At 36.9% G+C, this 21,243-nt stretch overlaps 1 protein-coding gene across 5 annotated transcripts in view; it reads right to left on the reverse strand.

Annotated features, from left to right (window-relative positions):
- Positions 1-21,243, reverse strand: part of NKAIN2 (sodium/potassium transporting ATPase interacting 2) — a gene marked incomplete at its 3' end in the record, with an annotated part of 1,000,956 nt that overhangs the window by 177,295 nt on the left and 802,418 nt on the right. For all 5 annotated transcript variants that reach the window (XR_014311534.1, XR_014311535.1, XM_082729988.1 and 2 more), the window contains one exon: positions 5,875-6,075. Coding sequence is in view for 3 of the 5 variants with exons in the window: in XM_082729988.1 (XP_082586114.1) it covers positions 5,875-6,075 (201 nt within the window). The remainder of the gene's footprint in view (positions 1-5,874; positions 6,076-21,243) is intronic.

Raw genomic sequence — 21,243 nt, forward strand, 5'->3', positions numbered from 1 at the left:
TGTGGAGGATCACAGGAGAAGGGAGGGAAAACTGAATGGGAAGTAATCAGAGAGGGAGACGAACTGAGAAAGTCTGGACTCTGGGAACCAAATTGAGGGTTACAGAAGGGAGGGGGATGGGTGGATGTTATCACAGGGTGATGGGTATTAAGGACAGCATACGTGGTGTTGAGCACTGGGTGTTATATGCAACTAATGAATCACTGAGCACTACATCAGAAAATAACTATACTGGCTAATTGAACATAGTAATAAAAAATAAAATAAAGTAAATATGTTGCAAAAACAAGTAAACAAACATGCATCCCTTCAAAACGACGCAAGTTCACAACTCAGGTTTACTATTTACCACTTTAATAGCAATATCGTAAGCTGTATTAAAATCAGGAACCAAATGTTTGTTTTCCAATATGTCCTTCCAGATTAAAGAAGGCATCAAAGTGCAGTGTGAGCAATAAGGCAACTCATTTTCATCTGGGCACCATGTGTGTCAGCAACACCCAAAGAAGTATTCCTGTCATTCTCAGCACAATCCCAAATTAACTTGGGTAAAGGCTTTCGAAGTCTTGAAAATTCTCACCAATGGCATTCCTAGATAAGTCTTAACAAGTCAAACTGAAAATATGTATCATTAATTGGGAACAATTGGAAACATCTGTAGCTCCATCCATGTGAAGGCACATGTTTTATCTTTGAAACTTTTTTTTACCACAATCTGTCAAACAATGATTTCTATTACTTTATGCACTCTAAAAAAACCCAAAGTTTTCCGAATAGGAAATAATGACTGAAGGATGAACTTGACAGTGATCCTGTTTTTAGCAATGATCAGTGCACCAGGTATTAGACTTTTTCTAGTCATTTATGATGTTCCTGCTAATTTGCCTATGGTTTCTAAACCAATTTTAATAGTTGCGGAAGATAGTAAGTTTATTAACATTTTTACTAGTACCTTCTGCTGGTATCCTAAAAATACCAATCGTCAATCTGCCGTGAACCTAGAAGTGTGTTGGAAGTGAAGGAAATAAAGGAAGGCAAAACCCAGTAATTTGGGTTGCAGCAGTTTAGCTTAAATTTAGAGTTATTGGTCCTCTGGAGGTAACCAGAAAAAAGAAGAATTAAGCATTTGCTTCTGTTTTTTTTTTTTTTTTCCTCCCCCTCCCACCCCCAATATATTATTTGAAACTGTAACATATATTTTAAAATATAAAGTTACTTCAATACTGCTATAAATGTTTTTCCTTAAAGCTTCATTTATTTACATTTGCTTGTAAAACATCCTCCATGTTCATCATGTTGGTCACGGGAAGTGAGGTATAATGTGTGCCTAACAATCAGGAGGCACATTCACCTCCATTCCCCTCACCCAGGGCAGACATGGCTAATCAACCACGGCATTCTTTGCCACTGAAGAACTCTGAATTTGGGAGTCTCAGGAATCCATTTCCAACCAGCAGCTGCTTGCATACAGGCTGCCGACTACTTCCTGTCCTTGGTACCAGAGGAAAACTTCGGTCTGCGTGACCACCCTCCCTATTTGCTAGCTAAAACGTCTTGGAAAAGGCGTGTAACCTTTGTAGCCCTCACAGGATTGTTACACAAATCAAAAGATTTAATTCCTGTGAACACATTTTGTCAACCAGGCAGTTGCAATCACAGGTTGTTTGAAGAAATCGGCTTAATTCTTTCGGAATGCGAACACCACCATCTCTGTAGTTGATCTGCACCTTGGCTCTTCCCATACGTATTTATTGGATCTATTTTGTAAGTGTTTTTTTGTTTCTTTCTTTCTTTTTCTTTTGGTTTCATTAAAGCTATGCACACTTGTACTCCTTATGAATGTGATATCTGATACTAACTAGAAGAAAATGCTGCTGAAGGAGAAGGCTAGAAGTCTCACACCTGGCTCATCAGCACCGTGTTCTGGCAGTCCTCACTGCTCGGCTGGAGGCTGTGTGATTAATAGCCCCTCTTCCCAATTATGGGGATATTATATTCATCTTCCTTTGGCTGTAGATGGAAGATATCTTATGTATGTGCGATGCAAATGTGGGCTTTGTGAATACTAATTTCCAAATCAGCTAGGAGTTGATTGGCAGAAAGCTGAACAACAGGGCAACAGGATTGCCAGGGGTCAGGAATCTGTGAAAGAAAGGCTGAATGAAGTTGGAGGAAATGAGCTAGAGAAATTTGGAAGAGCAGTAGCTAGGAGAGCAGCAGTTTGGGAAAGCAGATCTAAGCCAGACATCCTGGAAGAGAGGGCAGCTTCAAAGATTGGTGGGAGCAAGGAGAAGCAGGGGGTTAGCTGACTTTCCAGAACACGGGGTGGAGTTAAGAAGACTACGGTATGCCACAAACTGCACAAACTGTATTCTCTGTCTACCACATCCCCAAAATGCACATATTTGCAACTGGTTTGAATCCTAATGAACCTCATCCCATTTTTGATTGTGACATTGTCAAGGTCAGGGATCCTGTCATTTGTTTTTCAGGATGCCAGCAGGGAACAAGCACTCAGGAAGTATTCACTGAACCCAGCTGAATGGAATGTTGGATTGTCTGGGGGGGGGTGTTATTTGGGTAACATGAAAAGGGAAGGAGCAGAAATCCAAGACACCATTTCATCTCTTAATCACGAGAGCAGAAGCGATCAGAATGCCTATAGGAAGATCTCGTTGGAAGGCTTCCAATTAGTAGGCAGAGCAAATTGTTCATGGTAAGTCCCATTTTGGTTTCCCTTCTAAAACCTTAGTTAAGATATACTAGGTTTTCTGTACAGCAGATGCTTTCAGCCTGAGGCTGGCAAGACAACAGCAAGCCTAAAGACAGGAAGGGATTTGAAAATTCTCCAGGTAACTGGCTGGGTACACTGTTGCTAACTGATTCTCAGATGATCCACAGCCGGCAATGCCAAAGAAAAATGCTGGGTGGAAGAACAGGTGGAAAGGGGAGATGTAAAGATACCACATACTGTGATGGTTTGTTCAAGCTATTTCTTACTCATATAGGGGCAAGGTAGACAGCAGTGAGAGCCAGTCACTTGAATTATCGGTCACATCTGCTTTTAGGGACATTCCTTCCATCTTCTTTTCACTCCAGCCACTTTTACAGATGATTTTACTTTGGGTAGTATGTCAGCCTCAGGTCCATTGTGTTTTTGTTTTTTGTTTTTGTTTTTGTTTTTGTTTTTAGCAAATACCTGTGTGCTAAAATTTTATGTAGGTATAATAAATCTATGAATATAGTTTATATATACACAGATTAATTCAACTCTTTAAATCAGTGACACATAACTATCCATGCACATAAGCTATATCCTTACAGCATCCTTGAGGCATGAACGGAAATCTTCCAAAATGTGTGAGTCCAGTAATAAAGGCACCTCCAGAGACGATGTTTTATCTAAAACCCCTCTCTAACACATGATCTCTTCCCCAATACCAGAAACATTTTATTTTTCCTTTATGAGAATGAATACTTCATCTAAATGGATTTTAAATAATGAAATGACTTTCCCCATCCCATCAAATCTAACTTATTTTTATTTCAAGATAATTAAAATGAACAGTTTTAGAGTTTCAGAGTATTGTAGAAGGATGTATTTATTAAGAAGTGTCTCAGGTTGCACATATTCAAGGGAGATCACTCAATGCTTTAGCCAAAACATAATTCAAATATTCTGGAAATAATTTACGATGATTTCCCAAAATTCATATTCTCCCTTCTCCTTGGCCATTTTGCAGTTGGGTAGGACTGTGTGACCAGTTCTAGACCATAAACTGTGAATAATGAGCTTCTTTTCCCAAAGAGAAACATTTCTGTGCCAGTGTAGATACTCCAGATCTATCTATGCTCTCTGGAATGGCAACCCATGATGACTGAGATGGTGGCTTCTCCACCAACCTTGTTTTTTTAGTGGCGGTGATTGGCAGAACCTTCCCTTCTACTGATCAGTAAGAATTAACATTTATGGTTTTAGTCACAATGATTTGGTAATGTTTACTAGCACAGAATACTCAGCCTACTATAGTTTAAGTGTGTGTATGTGTATGCATGTGTGTGTATCTATATATTTATTTTAAAAATCTAATCAATATATATTTGATATATATATATATATATATAATACATATACATTCATATGGTTTTATTAATTCCAGAAGAATTTTATGTGAACTAATTTGAGGCTCTTCTATCCAGAACATTTTATGTCTTGTTATTTAAAAATTGTTGAGTTAACATCATTCTCAAAATAACTAACTGAAGAAAGACTCAAAAAGTAGATTCTAGAGGTGCCTGGGTAGCTCAGTCATTAAGTGTCTGCATTTGGTTCAGGTTGTGATCTCAGGGTCCTGGGATTGAGCCCTGCATCTGTCTTCTTGCTCTGTTGAAAGCCTGCTTCTCCTTCTCCCACTCCCCTTGCTTGTGTTCCCTCTCTTGCTGTCTCTGCCAAATAAATAAATAAAGTCTTAAAAAAAAGAAGCAGATTCTATTTGCATTATTTGTCATCAACAATTTTAAGGCTATGTACAGCAGTTCTAGATCTACATGAAGTCTAAGAAAGATCTGTACATACAGGCTATGTAAGAAATAGTTGGAAACATGTATAATAAAAAAATTGCCTTTATAAGCCCTATAAAATTATGCATTTAGGCTTAGTAAAAGTCTTTCTTAAGAAAAGGTTATATTTGTTTCACATTGTCACAGTGATACATAAAATAATATGGTTGTTTTTTTTTTTTTAAAGTTCAATTGATATTTATTTTTTTTTTTTTATAAACACATATTTTTATCCCCAGGGGTACAGGTCTGTGAATCACCAGGTTTACACACTTCACAGCACTCACCAAAGCACATACCCTCCCCAATGTCCATAATCCCACCCCCTTCTCCCAAACCCCCTCCCCCCAGCAACCCTCAGTTTGTTTTGTGAGATTAAGAGTCACCAAGCGGATTACTCACCCCGGCCCCGGGTAAGGGCGGTGTGGTTTTTTTTTTTTTGAGTATTTATTTATTAGAGAGGGAGAGAGAGCTTATGAGTCAGGGAAGGGGCAGAGAAAGAGGGAGAGAGAGAATACCCAGAAGAATCCTTGCTTAGCAGGGAGCCTTATGTGGTGCTCGATCCCATGACCCCAAGATCATGACCTGAGTTGAAATCAAGAGTGGGATGCTTAACTGACTGAGCCACCCAGTCACCCCCAAAATAATATGTTTTATATAATAGACATGTATTATACAAATATGCTCTAGAAATACTGTATACAAATATGGAGGAATCCTTTATAACTCTTACTGCCCCCTGCTGGGGGGTTTCTTTTTCAGTTTAATACAATATAAATGGAGGCATGACAGTCCTAGAAGCAGAATTTATGAAAAACTGAATTGTTTTGAAAAAGGGGGGAAATGATAGAAGGTGATGAGTTGTACTTCAGAAAATTCTAGGAAGAAGAATATTAGCAAACAGAGAGGAGAATTCCCAGGGTTAGCAACACAGACAGAAAGAAGCACTAGGGGAAAAAATATCTATTGAAATCATATAAATTTTACATCATGTTAGTTGTGAAGACTCTCTGATCTTTCTGCAGGAATCTTTGGAAAAATCTTATTTACCAAAAGCCAAATGATCAAACCCTGACTGATTGAATCTCTTACATAAAATGCTGAAGATGCCATAGCCTATTTACTAATTTACCGATTGATGACTTTTTACTATGCCCTGGTTTAACCTGATAAATGTCTATAGAAAGGGGCATTAATTAGAAAAAATCAAATAGCCACACTTTATCCACAGATTCCATTTGTGTGCACTAAATCTGCATGGCGATAAAACAATTCTAAAAGCACTAGAAGAAGTGGTTGATGGTCAACACTTACTGCGAGAACAATCTGGAGGGAACTATGAGCCACTTCTATGTACTGGTACTCCAGAAAACACCCTGAGACCGTGATGTAGCGATGGTCTTCTGGGGCCCAGTCTGGTGCAGGTGTCACTGATGTTACCGTACATCCTGGTCCATTCTCCATCCACCAAGATCGGTGCATTGAAATATTAAAAGTCAGGATAAGGTCTGTTTCCTGCAAGAAGGCAATTTATAAGGATGAGAATTACTTTACAAATGTTAGTCAGCTTATTTTAAGGGACTGACTTGGTGTTTTCCAATTGGAAATGTGTTTTTTTCCCCCCTCCTCTTACCCTATTTTATGGACAGAAAGGAAACATCCCAAGGAAAGTTATGTGTCTATAGATTCCATTTATGAGGTTTGCTTGACTACAACATAAATAAAAATATTTATTGGTAAAATTATCAATGACTGACATTAATTGTAACATTGAAGAGTTCTTACTCTTGGGGACTTACAAATATTACAAAAGGAGTGATTTAAACTATTTTAAAATGTGAAGTTCATCATATTTTAAATTAGCTACTTTTTCAACCTCAGAATATTTACCTTTTATACATTTAAATATTAAAGTTGTACTTCAATTTGGCAAAATTTAATATAATGTGGCTAAAACTAAAATTTGTACGAACTTTACTTAATAAAACATATCATTATTTGGTCAAAATGTTTCTTAGGAAATATTAGCAAATTCTTACTGAGTAGAGATAATAAGTCAACAACCCTTTCATTGAAGTTCAGCATGTTAGGTAATGTGTAGCCATAATGGAATAGGAGGTAAATTTCTGTACTTAGAGAGTTTATAATTACATACACAAACAGGCAGACACATGTTGTCTTCCAGGAAGAGAATGACTGAAAGGAAAATGGCAAACACATTCTGTTACACAGTAAGTCAAGGGAAGATGAGTCCTAACAGAGAGGGTCAGTGGTAGAAAATAAAATTATTTCACTCTCAGTGATAGTGCTACAAGGTAATAAATACCAACTATCCTTACTCCAAAATGAGATCCTAAGAAGGATCTGCATAAGAAGATCCTGCATAGAAAATAATCTTAAATCAGGTTTTGTGACCTCACTCACTCGCTCACACAGAATGCCTGGAAAAGTTCAGCTGAAGTGGTCAGGGGATTTGTAGATTGGAAGGATGATTCCTCTGGAGCGAACTATGGTATGAGTCACATGATCTCCAGGGACCGGAGCAAGTTAATCCTCTTTCTTTCCAGCCTATTGACAAAGGCTTCAAAGCACCTCTTGCAACCTGGGAGGTAGAGCAGACTAGTTTCTGACTCAGGCCGGATACATCTTAAAGAAAGCCTGTGGGTAGAGCTACCTGCAAATGGCCAAACAAAAAGTTTCTACACTTTTTGATTACATTTATTGGTTTTTGTGCATATCTGACACAAACCCCTCTTGGTGTGTTGTGTACTTCTTTTCGCACATCGTTGGATTCAGCTTGCTAGTATATTTTTGAGGATATTTCCATTTGTGTTGTAAGAGGTATTGATCTGTAGTTTTCATTTCCTGTAATGTTTGTGTCTGATTTTGATATTAGGTTAATACTTGCTTCTTTGGAATGAGTAAGAAAGTCTTCATCTGCTTCTATCTTCTGAAAGAGATTGTAGAAAATTGGTATGATTTCTTAAATGTTTGGTAGATTTACCAGTGAACCCATTGGGCCTGATATTTTCTGTTTTGGAAAGTTGTTTATTACTGATTCAATTTCTTTAATAGATATAGGCTTATTAAAATTGTCTATTACTTCTTGTGTGAGTTTTGGTAGATTGTACCTTTGAAGGAATTTGCCTAGGTTATCTAGGTTATTAAATTTGTGGTCCTAGAGTTGTTAATAACATTCTTTTATTATCCATCCAATGTTCATGAAACCTGTAGTGATGACCCCTCTTCCATTGCTGATGATATTAGTAATTTGTTTCTTCTCTGATTTTTTTCTTATTGTGGCTAACGGCTTATCAATTTTATTGATCTTAAAGAATCTGCTTTTGACTTAATAGACTTTCTCCATTGTTTTCTTGTTTTGAATTTTATTTCTGCTCTGATTTTTATTATTTCTTTTCTTTCTGTTTACTTCGGATTTAATTTGCCTTGCTTTCCTTAAGATAGAAGCTTAGTTACTGATTTTAGATCTTTCTTCTTTTCCGATATAAGCATTTAATTCTATAAATTTCCTTCTAAACGCTGCTTTCATTTCACTGCAGAGTTTGATATGTTGTGTTTTCATTTAATTTATTTGAAATAAGTTTTAGCTTCTCTTGAGATTTTTTTTATGATCCAAGTGTTATTTAGAAATATACCTTTAATGACCAAGTGCATGGGGATTTTCCAGTTTTCAGTTGTTGATTTCTTTACACATTTTTTTTATTTCTTTCTTTTATTTATTTATTTATTTATTTATTTATTTATTTTAATTTTTTATTTTTTATAAACATATATTTTTATCCCCAGGGGTACAGGTCTGTGAATCACCAGGTTTACACACTTCACAGCACTCACCAAAGCACATACCCTCCCCAATGTCCATAATCCCACCCCCTTCTCCCAAAACCCCTCCCCCCAGCAACCCTCAGTTTGTTTTGTGAGATTAAGAGTCACTTATGGTTTGTCTCCCTCCCAATCCCATCTTGTTTCATTTATTCTTCTTCTAACCACTTAAGCCTCCATGTTGCATCACCACTTCCTCATATCAGGGAGATCATATGATAGTTGTCTTTCTCTGCTTGACTTATTTCGCTAAGCATGATACGCTCTAGTTCCATCCATGTTGTTGCAAATGGCAAGATTTCATTTCTTTTGATGGCTGCATAGTATTCCATTGTGTATATATACCACATCTTCTTGATCCATTCATCTGTGGATGGACATCTAGGTTCTTTCCATAGTTTGGCTATTGTGGACATTGCTGCTATAAACATTCGGGTGCATGTGCCCCTTTGGATCATTACATTTGTATCTTTAGGGTAAATACCCAATAGTGCAATTGCTGGGTCATAGGGCAGTTCTATTTTCAACATTTTGAGGAACCTCCATGCTGTTTTCCAGAGTGGCTGCACCAGCTTGCATTCCCACCAACAGTGTAGGAGGGTTCCCCTTTCTCCGCATCCTCGCCAGCATCTGTCATTTCCTGACTTGTTGATTTTAGCCATTCTGACTGGTGTGAGGTGATATCTCATTGTGGTTTTGATTTGTATTTCCCTGATGCCGAGTGATATGGAGCACTTTTTCATGTGTCTGTTGGCCATCTGGATGTCTTCTTTGCAGAAATGTCTGTTCATGTCCTCTGCCCATTTCTTGATTGGATTATTTATTCTTTGGGTGTTGAGTTTGCTAAGTTCTTTATAGATTCTGGACACTAGTCCTTTATCTGATATGTCGTTTGCAAATATCTTCTCCCATTCTGTCAGTTGTCTTTTGATTTTGTTAACTGTTCCCTTTGCTTTGCAAAAGCTTTTGATCTTGATGAAATCCCAATAGTTCATTTCTTTACACTTTTGTGGGATATTTTTCACTATCTTTCTGTACTGTTTCTATCACTAATTCTTTTTTAAACTGACCAACAGAAGAGCCTAGATGTCCACCAACAAATGAATATTATCTGTATCAATATTAATGTCTACATGATCTAACACTTTAAACCAATCAATTCCTTCTTTGTTTGTTTTTTTTTTTCCTGGGGATCTCTGAACTGGAGTCTCAGTCTTCTTCTCTCATCAGTCTCTATGCAATTGATGCATAGATTTGGACATGGGACTTCACTTAATATCATTAGTTCTCTCTTAGGTTGGATCCCCAGTTTCCTCTATTTGACTAAGATGACCTTAACATTCCCCTCAGTTTGACTAAACAGGTTTCTTCCTGAGTATAGACCTTGACCACTCTTTCCTTAGAGCATTTTCTTTAGAAAACTTGCAATTATAAATTCTTCCTTTGTTCCTTCAAGATGTAAATTTTATAAAACTCAGGAATGTCTTTCTCAAGTCCCTGGTAGCCATTTCTTCAAAATGTCATTGTCAAGAAAGATAACATCAATATCTCTCAGTCTCTGTGGATAGGTAGAAGTCTAACATTGAGGGGCGCCTGGGTGGCTCAGTGGTTTGGGCTGCTGCCTTCGGCTCGGGTCATGATCTCAGGGTCCTGGGATCGAGCCCCACATCGGGCTCTCTGCTCCGCAGGAAGCCTGCTTCCCTCTCTCTCTCTCTCTCTCTGCCTGCCTCTCTGCCTACTTGTGATCTCTGTCTGTCAAATAAATAAATAAAATCTTAAAAAAAAAAAAAGAAGTCTAACATTGAGAAGCAAAAATTAACAAACACAGATGACCTAATCACATTGACTAACCTCCCCAACAACGTCCTCAAGTACTTTTCCATTAGCTCAGCCCAGCATTTACAAATCTTCCCAACTTTTGTTTCAGTGGAATTGAGTTTAAGTTCTCTCCTCTGTAACAGTCATAAATAAAATTTCTTGCCTGTTTAACTTGGAGTTGAGCTCAGTACTACACTCACCTCTCTCTTCCTTATTATAGTAGTTAGAAAAACCTGTCTTTCCATTTTTAACAATTGTTCAGTGCAATTTTTCTTAACAGCTCTCATGTCTCTTTCTAGGTTTTTCCCCTTGCTTTGCAGAGTACAAAATTCATTAGTTTCCTAAGAATAGGTGAGTGATGTCAAGCCTTATGTGTTTTCAGTCAGCTTTTATATTAATCGGTATTTTTGGTGGATATATGCTTCTTTGTTGAAGAAGATTTCCTCTCAGAGTGGGTGAATATTTCTCCATTATCTTCTGGTTTCTTTTATAACAGTTAAGAAACCTGATTCCATTTTGTTTCCTGCAATTTTTTTATGTAACTGTTTTCTTTTTTCTGATCTCTTACATTATTTTGTTTTCAATAGTGAATATTTCAAAAATATTGAAAAATTCAGAGGGTCTTACAGCAATACCTTTATACCCATCACTGAATCTCCTTAAATCTTATGTTATATTTGTTTGTTGTCTTTCTTTTAATAAGATTTTATACATAAAAATAATGCTGCCTCTGTGCTCCTCTTATATATTATTTCCTTCTTTCCTTCTTCATAGATAATTACTATCATGATTTTGGATTAATACTCTCATGAAAGTTCTTTATAGTTTTACTAAATGTTTACATATTCATTAATAATATAAAGTATTGTTTTAAGTCTTAAAATGTGCATATTCACTCAGGTGGAACCTAAAAAACCAAAACAAATGAATAAAAAAACAAACAAAAATTAGAATCACACTTGTACATACAGAGGACTGATGGTTGCCAGAGGGGGGGGTGGATGGGTAGGGTGGGCAAAATGGGCAAAGGCGAGTGGGAGATACAGGCTTCCAGTCATGAAGTGAATAAGTCATAGGAGTAAAAGGAAAATACAGGTTATATAATCAGTGGTATTGTAATACTGTATGGTGACAGATTAGCTGCCCTTGTGAACATAGCATAATGTGTAGACATGTTGAATCACTACATCGTACCCCTGAAACTAATTTAACATTGTGTGTCAACTATACTCAAAAAATAAATTTAAAATGAAAAAAATAAAATGTGTAAAATGTGTATATCCTCTAATTTATTTTGCTTCCATATATTTTTCAAGTTTATATAAGTAGAAAATCTTCGTTTCATATAAGTTCTATAAGCAGAACTTTGATGGCTTTTTCTTCTTTTCATTTAATTTATAGAGCATTTGGAGGGCATTTCCATCATGAGGCTGTTCCTTCCATTCCAGAAAACATTCTTGTATTTTATCTAAAATTGTTCCCTCCTCTCCACTTTTTCTGTTACTGTAGAAATTTCTGTTAGTCAGACATTTGACTTCCAGGATTAACCTCTTACATTCTTATCTTTTCTTCCCCATTGTTCATATCTTTACCAACTCCATACAGTGTTATACTGAATTATATATTTTATTTTATTTATTTTTTTTTAAGATTTTATTTATTTATTTGACAGAGAGAAATCACAGGTAAGCAGAGAGGCAGGCAGAGAGAGGAGGAAGCAGGCTTCTCGCGGAGCAGAGAGCCTGATGCGGGGCTCGATCCCAGGACCCTGGGATCATGACCTGAGCCAAAAGCAGAGGCTTTAACCCACTGAGCCACCCAGGCGCCCCTGAATTATATATTTTATTTTTAATATTTTTGAATTTTAGGAGTTAATTATTGTCTTTGTATACTTAATATTTTTAAATTGTTTCTGATTTTTCTTAGTTTTCCTATTTTTTTAAAAATTGTGATTTTCACATCAGTTTTGTTTTATCTGAGTTAATTATTTTTACTAAATAATTAAGTTGATAAATTAGTAAATATTAATAAAATAATTATCAAGCATCTACTATGTGCTATATGCAACATTCTTGCTTTTATAAGTGTTCATCACGTAGTAGGGAAAATGGACAACAGATACATAAATATATAAAAATATCAGCGTCACAATGTAGTGATCTGAAGGGGCACATGCTCCTCAATGTTTATAGCAGCAATGTCCACGATAGCCAAACTATGGAAAGAGCCTAGCTGTCCACCAACAGATGAATGGAAAAAAAAGTTATGGTACATATATATGTATATGATAGAATATTATGCAGCCATCAAAAAAATGAAATCTTGCCATTTGAAAGGATGTGGATGGAACTAGAGGGTATTACTGTAAGCAAAACAAGTCAATCAGAGAGGGACAATTATCATATAATCTCCCTGATTCCTCAAATCAGAAGATTTGAGGGGAAGATCATAGGGGAAGGGAGGGAAAAATGAAATAAGACGAAACCAGGGAGGGAGACAAATCTTAAGAGACTCTTGCTCTCAGGAAACAAACTGAGGGTTGTTGGAGTGGAGGAGAGCGGGAGGAATGGGGTGGCTGGGGGATGGACATTGGGGAGGGTATGTGCTATGGTGAGTGGTTTGAATTGTGTAAGACTGATGAATCACAGACCTGTACCCCTGAAACAAATAATACAACATATGTTAATAAAACAAAAACAACAACAAAAAACATTTAACGTGATCATCTAAAACTGAAAAAAAAATGTCAGTGTAGCAATTAACATATGGAGTAAAATAAATTCAGTAGAGAAACAGGATAACTGTCGGTTGAGTCATGGGGAAGTGTAATGCTATTTAATTATAATGGTAAAAAAAAAAACTGTCCTATTATTTTGTGTTAAGGGAGTCCTGAATGGGGTGTCTGGTTGGCTCAGTGAGTCAACTGAGAGAGAGGAGGAAGCAGGCTTCTCGCGGAGCAGAGAGCCTGATGCGGGGCTCGATCCCAGGACCCTGGGATCATGACCTGAGCCGAAAGCAGAGGCTTTAACCTTGGCTTAAAGTGTCGACCTTGGCTTATGTCATAATCCCAGGGTCCTGGGATGGAGTACAGCATTGACATCAGTCTCCCTGCTTAGTGGGGGGTCTTCTTCGCCCTTTGCCCCTTACCCACCCACCTCCCCCCTGCCTGTCCTCTCTCTCTCTCAAATAAACAAATATAATCTTTAAAAAAGAGAGAGAGAGAGAGAGACCTGAAAGAAGTGTAGGAGTGAATAGAGCAAAGATGGGGAAGGGCATTGCCAGCAGAGGGAAGAGCTGGTAGGAATGCCATGAAGATTTTTTGTTACATTTAATTTTGTCTCTGACTTTCTGCTGGGAGTCTTTCCTTAAAAGTCTGGGTATCCCTGGTTGTTCTTTCAAATCCAAGAGGAGAAAGTTTAAAGCTTGAGTGGCAGTTATTTTGTACTAATGGGTGAGTCAGCTAGTGTTCTCATAGATGACTGGGCAGTGCCTTCCAAATTCTAGATCTATATGGAGCTGTAGGACTTTGATCTGGGTCTCCCGGTCTACTAATGGAGTATGGTGGGCACCATCCCACAGAATGCTTGGGCTGAACTGGAAGGAGTTGCTGGTTTTGATACATTGTATGCACTTTTTTTTTTTTTTCCAGTATGCAGTCTCTAAATTAATATGTGTTCAGAAATTTAGCCCATGCTTACCTTTGTCTCAAGAGTCTCACTTGTCCAGAAGGGAAGCCTAACTGTATAAATTAAAGGAAGAAACTGGGGCAGTCTAATTTCTCCTTTGAATAGGTTATTCAGTCCATTCCCATTCTCAGTCTTGTGCCTCACACATTGCTTACTTCTAAATCCTGTCTTTTGAAGGGCTTTATAGGTCAAATCTGTACATTGGAGCCTTTCTCCACATTTTTATAAACTTTAGGTTTTTCCACTCTGCTAAGTCACTTGCCAATCCTCCATCTATTTTCTATCTTATGAAAAATGTTGATAATTTCTGTCCTTTTCCCCCCTCTCCTATTCTCTTTTACTGTTTATAATTTTTTATTCTTTAATATCACTATAGAGGAATTTAGGGATAAAATGTAAGTAAATGGATATCTTCAACCAGCAATCATTAACTGGAAGATTCCTGGCATTATCTTATATTCTCATTTATCTTCCTGTAGACATTTAAACAAAAAACTTTGATTTTGATATGCATGTGTGCATTATTTTAACCACAAAATATAAATTCCTTGCTGTAAAACAGACAATAGAAAGGTCTTGAAATTCTTTTAATGCAACAGAACTTTCTGTGTGATCTGCTCCATGCATAATCAATAGGTTATTTAATTCCCATGTATTTTGTTAAGTTTGAGCTCAAAATTATAAGAACTTTTGAGACAATGAACAAGTCTTGATAGCACAAAATAAGAGAGAAAACTGTAAACCAAATCTTGTGAATTCTACATGGATTCATATTGAAAAACATGCAAAATGGTCTCATAATTGTAAGAATTTAAAAGTTTTAAATCTAAAGAAAAGTTTCATAATTATATGTTCAGATCAGTATAATAACAAAAGCACCCTTTGTATCAATAGGTTTATTCATTTCTCTTAGTAAGTCTCCAAAAAGTTCAGATTGAAGGACCCCATTATCGCTCATGCCAATTTTCAAAATAACAGGGTCTGATGTGTTAGAGGAAAGCTGTTATTAGCACTAAAAATTTGTTTCTGACAGGGGCTATATGCATTCAGGTCAACACAAGAACCCTAACTGCTCAACAAATAATAAGCATTTGATTAAAAAAAAAAAAAAAAAGGTTGACAAGCAAATGAGAAAAAGATACTAGTAACATCTCAAAATTTCAATAAAAGGCTAAAATTTACTTTCACAGTTATATGGCATTTGAAGAAGAGCATACATGCATGTATCTGTTCCAAGAGTAAGCAATGGAGAATCTTTCACAGAGATTTGAATGTGGAGAGTGGGAGAGAAATTTTGAGTTGAAGTTTAAAAAATCTAAAATGTTTTCTTAGATTCTTGGAGTTTTCTATGACTAAGTTCTTTTGGAATAATAATACTGAAAATGGATACTTTCTCATTTCTAGACTGCTTAGTCACTATCAGAAAGGCTAGAACCTGTACTTTATAATAAGTCAATTAGGTTACAGTAAGTGGCATAGTTGGTAACACACATTAAATTACTCATATACTATAGGCAAAGCCATAAAGATGTGAAGTGATAGAAGATGTGATCCCTAACATTATGGAACTTATTGTCTACTTTCAAGGACGAGGTGTAAAGATAAAATGTAGCAATATAGGGAAGCATTTGGTAAGTACCTGAACAGAGATGTGGGCAGTCTATGCACGGGACTTTGGAGGGTGTACTGCCTACAGGTAGCAGTGGACCAGTACTCTGGTGGGATAGCCTCCAAGAGATGAAAACTCCATGTGGGGCCAGAAAAAAGGCCAGACTTAGAGAGGCTCATGGACTGGGGAGAGGGGGAAGACTGTTTTACGTAGGGGGCCTAAATAGTCAAAGTTGCAGAGTTAAGTATCTGTCTATTTAAGAACTTGATTCTTTAAGTGGCCTTAATTTTATGAGGTGAGCATTTGTGAGAAGGAGCAGTATAAAATGGCTTCGAGAAGATCTTGATTTGGGGCTGGATTGAGCAGGGACTTAAATGCCAGAATAACATCCTGGCTTATTGAAAGATTTTTGATCAACGGCAGGGTGTGGGCACGGTCAAACCTGAACCAAGAGGAGTTGCAGTAAATGATAGTCTGCTGTGGGATTGGGGTGGGGCAGTGCAGGAAGCACGACGGAGACCAGTAAGGGTGCTGTTTGAAGCAATAGTCATTATGAAGACAATGAATGACTCATGCTATAAAATTCAAATGCTTGAACTTATTAACCCCAGAATACTGTCCTGAGTTCTTCAGGGGTCCAGGGAGGCAGGATCTAAACCACTGTTTTCAGCAGTCAGAGGAAGATTGGGAACAAGTCAGCATCCTCCTCTCATTTTAAAACATGCTTCTGGTGATGATATTAGAGGAATGCCAGCAAGCATATTTAATGGAAAGAAGCAAATTTTAACAACAAAAATGTTCTGGGAGATCAAAATAAATTAATGAAAGCATGTGCGTTTAGGGGCATCTGGGTGGGTCAGTTGGTTAGGCGTCCTACTTTTGATTTCAGCTTAGGTCATGATCTCAGGTTCTGAGATTGAGCCCTGAGAGAGTTTCCTGCTTGAGATTCTCTCTATGCTTCCCTCTGCTCTTTCTCACTTTCTCAAAACAAACAAACAAACAACAACAAAAAAAACCCCATACATATTTAGTTGTAAGGACTCAGAGAAGTAGTTAGGAAACCTTGGGATTGAATGATATTCTGTATTAGCCTATGATGCAGGAGCTGGAATAGTGGGGAAGGCTGTATTTGACACCAAGAGTCATTTCTTTTCAATGATCTCTTATTTATTTACAGGCAATATATATTGGATTACAGTTTAAAATAAACCAGAAAGCATCATTCTATATCTTATTGCCAATATCTACATATGGATACCAATTCATAAGAAACATTGAAAAATTCTTAAAAATTATCATCAACCAGGGTTTGTTTCCTCCTGGTAAACTTAATATTCTAGCCCTAAATATAGCTCTGTTTTTTTGTTAGGATATGCATAGATCTATGCAAATCTACATATAAAAACCCCAATGCTAAATTTATCTTGGTAACATATGAAAATCAGTGACAGCAAATTATATTGTTCAAGATGCCAAGGAGAAGAAGCTGAGCAAATATAGATTTGAGAAGATGAGAAAAATTACAAATGCGTTTTATTTAACAGGTTGAATGAATGTTGCATATGTAGGAATGCAGCCCAGAACATAAGGAAGTTCCTATCTAACAACTCCAAAATCCAAAAATGTGATTCATCCTGCTATAAGATGAACTTAAGGGAAGTAGATGGGGCATCAAATATACATCTGTGCCCTTACTTTCTTTTAGAATCTTCAACTATGGACAACTTTGGGATTTAGGATTGCGGATCATAATTCAATATAACACCATAGCTGGTGTTGACTCCAGTTCCTAGTTCTTATCATTAATTATTCAAGGAAAGATTTTTACAAGTATTTCTCTGAGTGTGGAAAACATTATACCATTGCTCTAAAAACAGATGAGGGAAGTCTGATGGAATTCGGGTTGTTAAAATTCAGATTTTAAACACAAAATGTGTTTCTTCTCACTACATGGAAAGATTCACTAAAGATTTAATATAAAATGTTTAAATTTCATTTGCTATTACATATTCTCGACTGAAACATGTTTCTCATGTCTGTGGTCCAACAAAGGCCATTATTTCACTTTTCCAAATCTTATCCTGACTGCCTTCTTAGTCCAGATAAATGTTTTATGTTACCTCACAATGGGTCTGCACTTTCTGCATTTTGAGCATTGCTGCAAAAATCACATTTTAATAAAACCCTCCTCAATACCTCCTTTAACATCCTGTATATCTCTCTGCATTTAAATTAATACTCTGAGCTACTCCTTCTAAGAAGCTTTTCCTGATTAACTTCATTCTCTTTTCAGCACCACAACGTTATACCTAGTACTTCTTTGTATAGGTACATGAATAGCAATACTATCTTGGTTAATTGCTTTCTTCTTACGGGTAAAGGAGGACATGAAGCCCCAAGTACAATCACTGTTCCTTCTCAAAAAAAAAAAAAAAATCCACATTAACTCTCAGATGAAGAAGAAAGTTTGCATCTGAACCATAGAGAATTTTGTTTTAAGGTGATCTTTGTAATGTTCTGAAAGAGAAGCGGGGTCGGGGAGGAGAAAGAAAGGGAAGGAAAAGATGGACAGGAAAAATAATACAATAAGGAAGCCTGTGTTAATGTTAAAGTTAATTGAACCTCCAGGCTCAAAAGTCCTAATTTTTTTTTTTTTTTTAACTTTCTAAAGTTAGGACTCATCAGCTATGAGTACGATCCAAGTTTGGCAAAATGAGTCTTCTCTCTCTCACACCCTTACTAGCAGATGCTAGAGGCTGAATTTTCTCAGCTGGTTACAGTAATGAAAGATCAACTTCTCACTGACTTCATAGTTTTCCATGTACTGAAACCTCTTCAGGCAGCTTTTCCTGCTGTTTTCTCACATCCCGTTTGTTCCTTCCCTGCAGGTATCTTTCCCCATCTTGTGAGTGTTCCTTTCCTGTCTAAGAGCTTTGAACAGCAATCTGCATTCACTCTAGGGGCTTAGGGAGGCAAAGAACAGGTTAGCTATTTAAAAAGAGGATGCTACTGCCATTTCAGCACTTGTCTGAAGGCCACCATTCCATGTGTTTATAAAGCACATGTCTGTGGATTTTTAACTGGTGTGGAGGCACGCAGGTGCTGATGATATTGAAGGCTTGGAAACATTTAAGGGACACTGAAATGTCCTTTAATAGTTCCCCACCAATACCACCAGGCGTTATCGCAACTACATGTGCAGTCCGCCCTCAGTACTGACATGGTCATTTTTCCAAGGTCGTGAATTCTGACTTGGAGAGCATCTGTGCTTGTCTCCACGGATTTTAGCTTGTCAAGGATTGAACTGGGAGTCTGATCTCACTTGGATCCATAGTTCAAAATGTCTCCATTAAATTTGATGCCAAGGATGCTAATCAAGTCTCAAGTCCTTTTCTTTGTTCACTAACTTGGAAGAGAATAGTTCATGAGAAAATGACCAAAAAATGGTAGCAAGATAGAGAATGAGCCAAGTGTTAATGTTATTGATGATGGACTTAATAGCAATTTTTCAATTACTAAGAATGACCATAATGGGGGATGAAATGAAATACTAATCAACAAAAATTTTCTCTATAAATCTTTTTATTTTGAAGATGTGTGCCTCCTTGTCCATTATGAATTCTGCAGCTAATTGTTAAATTTGAGGCCATACATACTGTAAAGAAGAAAGGAAGTAACGTTTATGTATTCATTATCTAGTATATGCTACAACAATATTTAAGAGGTAGGGATTACTGTCCTTATTTAACAGAAGGAAAAAAATGAGACTGTGTGCATTTATAACTCTATCAAGTTATTTTTTTATTAAGGAACAACTAGACTTCAAAACTGACTTCTTGCCTTTTCACTGGACCTCGTTACCTCTTAAGAATATTTTTTTGGTCACCCAATAGATCATTGCCAAAACACCATACTTGGTATTCTTCAGGAGAATGTACTAGAATAAAAAAATGGCAGACACATAATTCATACAACTTATTTCAAAAATTTCTAGATGCTGTTCAGAAACCTATTCAGCATTATACAAGACCTTGTTGTGTCCTTTTAGGTGGTTTGTCAACTCTGATCCAAAATTCACTGTACCCTGCATTTATAGTAGAGTTATATTTGCCATGCATTTGGATGAAGAGGCTTTTAAAGATATTTTAGTTGTACTTTATCCTCATGAGAGAATTTTTTTTTAAGTGGTAAGATTTGTTTCATGTCTTGTTTTATCCTGGCAAGTACATAGATCAATACTGCTTAGAATTTGTGGAGACAAATATAAATAAACCTCTAAGTCTAAATAAAACACCTTTAAGTATGTGTACCTATTTCATTTGGTTTGCTTCCAAAGTGCTCTTTGCAGCTTTTGTAACACACAAGGCCAAGAGGCTATTGGTGGAAAGGTCGCTGTCTAGAAGAAAAACATTAAAAAACAGAGAAAAATACTTGTCATCACGTTATAGAGAGAGAGAGCACTTAGTTTCTTAGTCTCCCTTAGGAAGAGAGGATATTCTCTCCAGAAGTGTAAGGGAAGACAGAATTAGAAGTTGGAGTCACAAATATGGGGAAAGAAAGAAACAGTTCAATCATTTTTGTGGCAGTGCTGGAGAGATGAGAGTGGAGTGGTAGTTCATTAGACACTAGCTCCTTCTAGAAATAGTGCCGATATTGCTGCAGCATCTCCCACAACCTAGTTCTTTTCAAAGGACGTGCTTCCTTCCAACTTATTTATTGATGATTCTCTTCTTAAGGGGATCAAAAAATGGCTTGAGAAGTCCTGTGAAAAGGAATACCTTAATAATTCTCCCTCCCAAAGTGGTTGTTCAGAACCATAAGCCAAAGAGCCATTTAATTTATTTACGTTAGCATGTCCAACATGAAATTGGAAATCGCAGAGAAAAACACTGTGGCATCATTTTAAGTTGCAGATAGATTTTGTTAAGTGACTTCAATAAAGGAGTATTAAAATGACCAGCTATTTTCCTGCAGCGAAGATAAGAAACTGTTGACATCTAGCATTCTCGTACACTTACGGGATCTTTATGGCTTTATGTCTGAAAACAGACACTGATAAAACTGCCTCCTGACACTGTGTCCAGGGTGGTTGTGGGAACTAAAAATCAAGTCATGAGGAAACTTGAGAGGAATTTGGGTTGAATTATCTGGAAAAGAATGAGAAGGGCCCTCATAATTGTCTTCAAATGGTTAAAGAAATATCAAATCAGAGTGATAAGACTCATCCTTTATAGCTAACTCCAGGGTGGCAGGCCAAGTTTCAAGCTAACGAATTTATCTGGAAGATAAGGCTGATCTGCCTCAACGGATTAGAAGTGCACCTAAATAGAATGGGTAGTGTTCTGTGTAATGAAGTTCTGTAGCTAGTGGTTTGCAAGCAAAGGATGGATGGCCCTTTAAGAGTGAGGGGCTGTACTCAAAACTTGTACAGTCTCTTTCCTCAGAATAAGTCTGTGATTATATCAATAGAGAAAGACTAAAGATCACACATGAGATGATTTTCTGTTGCCTTGGTTTATTCGGGGCCACTTAAATGGACAGGGGAAGGTGAACTATAATTTTAAGCCTACAAACGACTAGTTTATGCTCCACTGCTAAAAGTCTGCCTCCACTGACAACTACTCATTTTAGCTCTTAAATACTACACTATGCCATATTTGACAATGGTTATATATAAATTCTCAGCATCAGGGCACTTGGAGAATCTCTTTAACAGTATCAAAATCA

This window comes from Mustela nivalis (genome assembly GCF_964662115.1).
Source record: "Mustela nivalis genome assembly, chromosome: 5".
NCBI lineage: Eukaryota > Metazoa > Chordata > Mammalia > Carnivora > Mustelidae > Mustela > Mustela nivalis.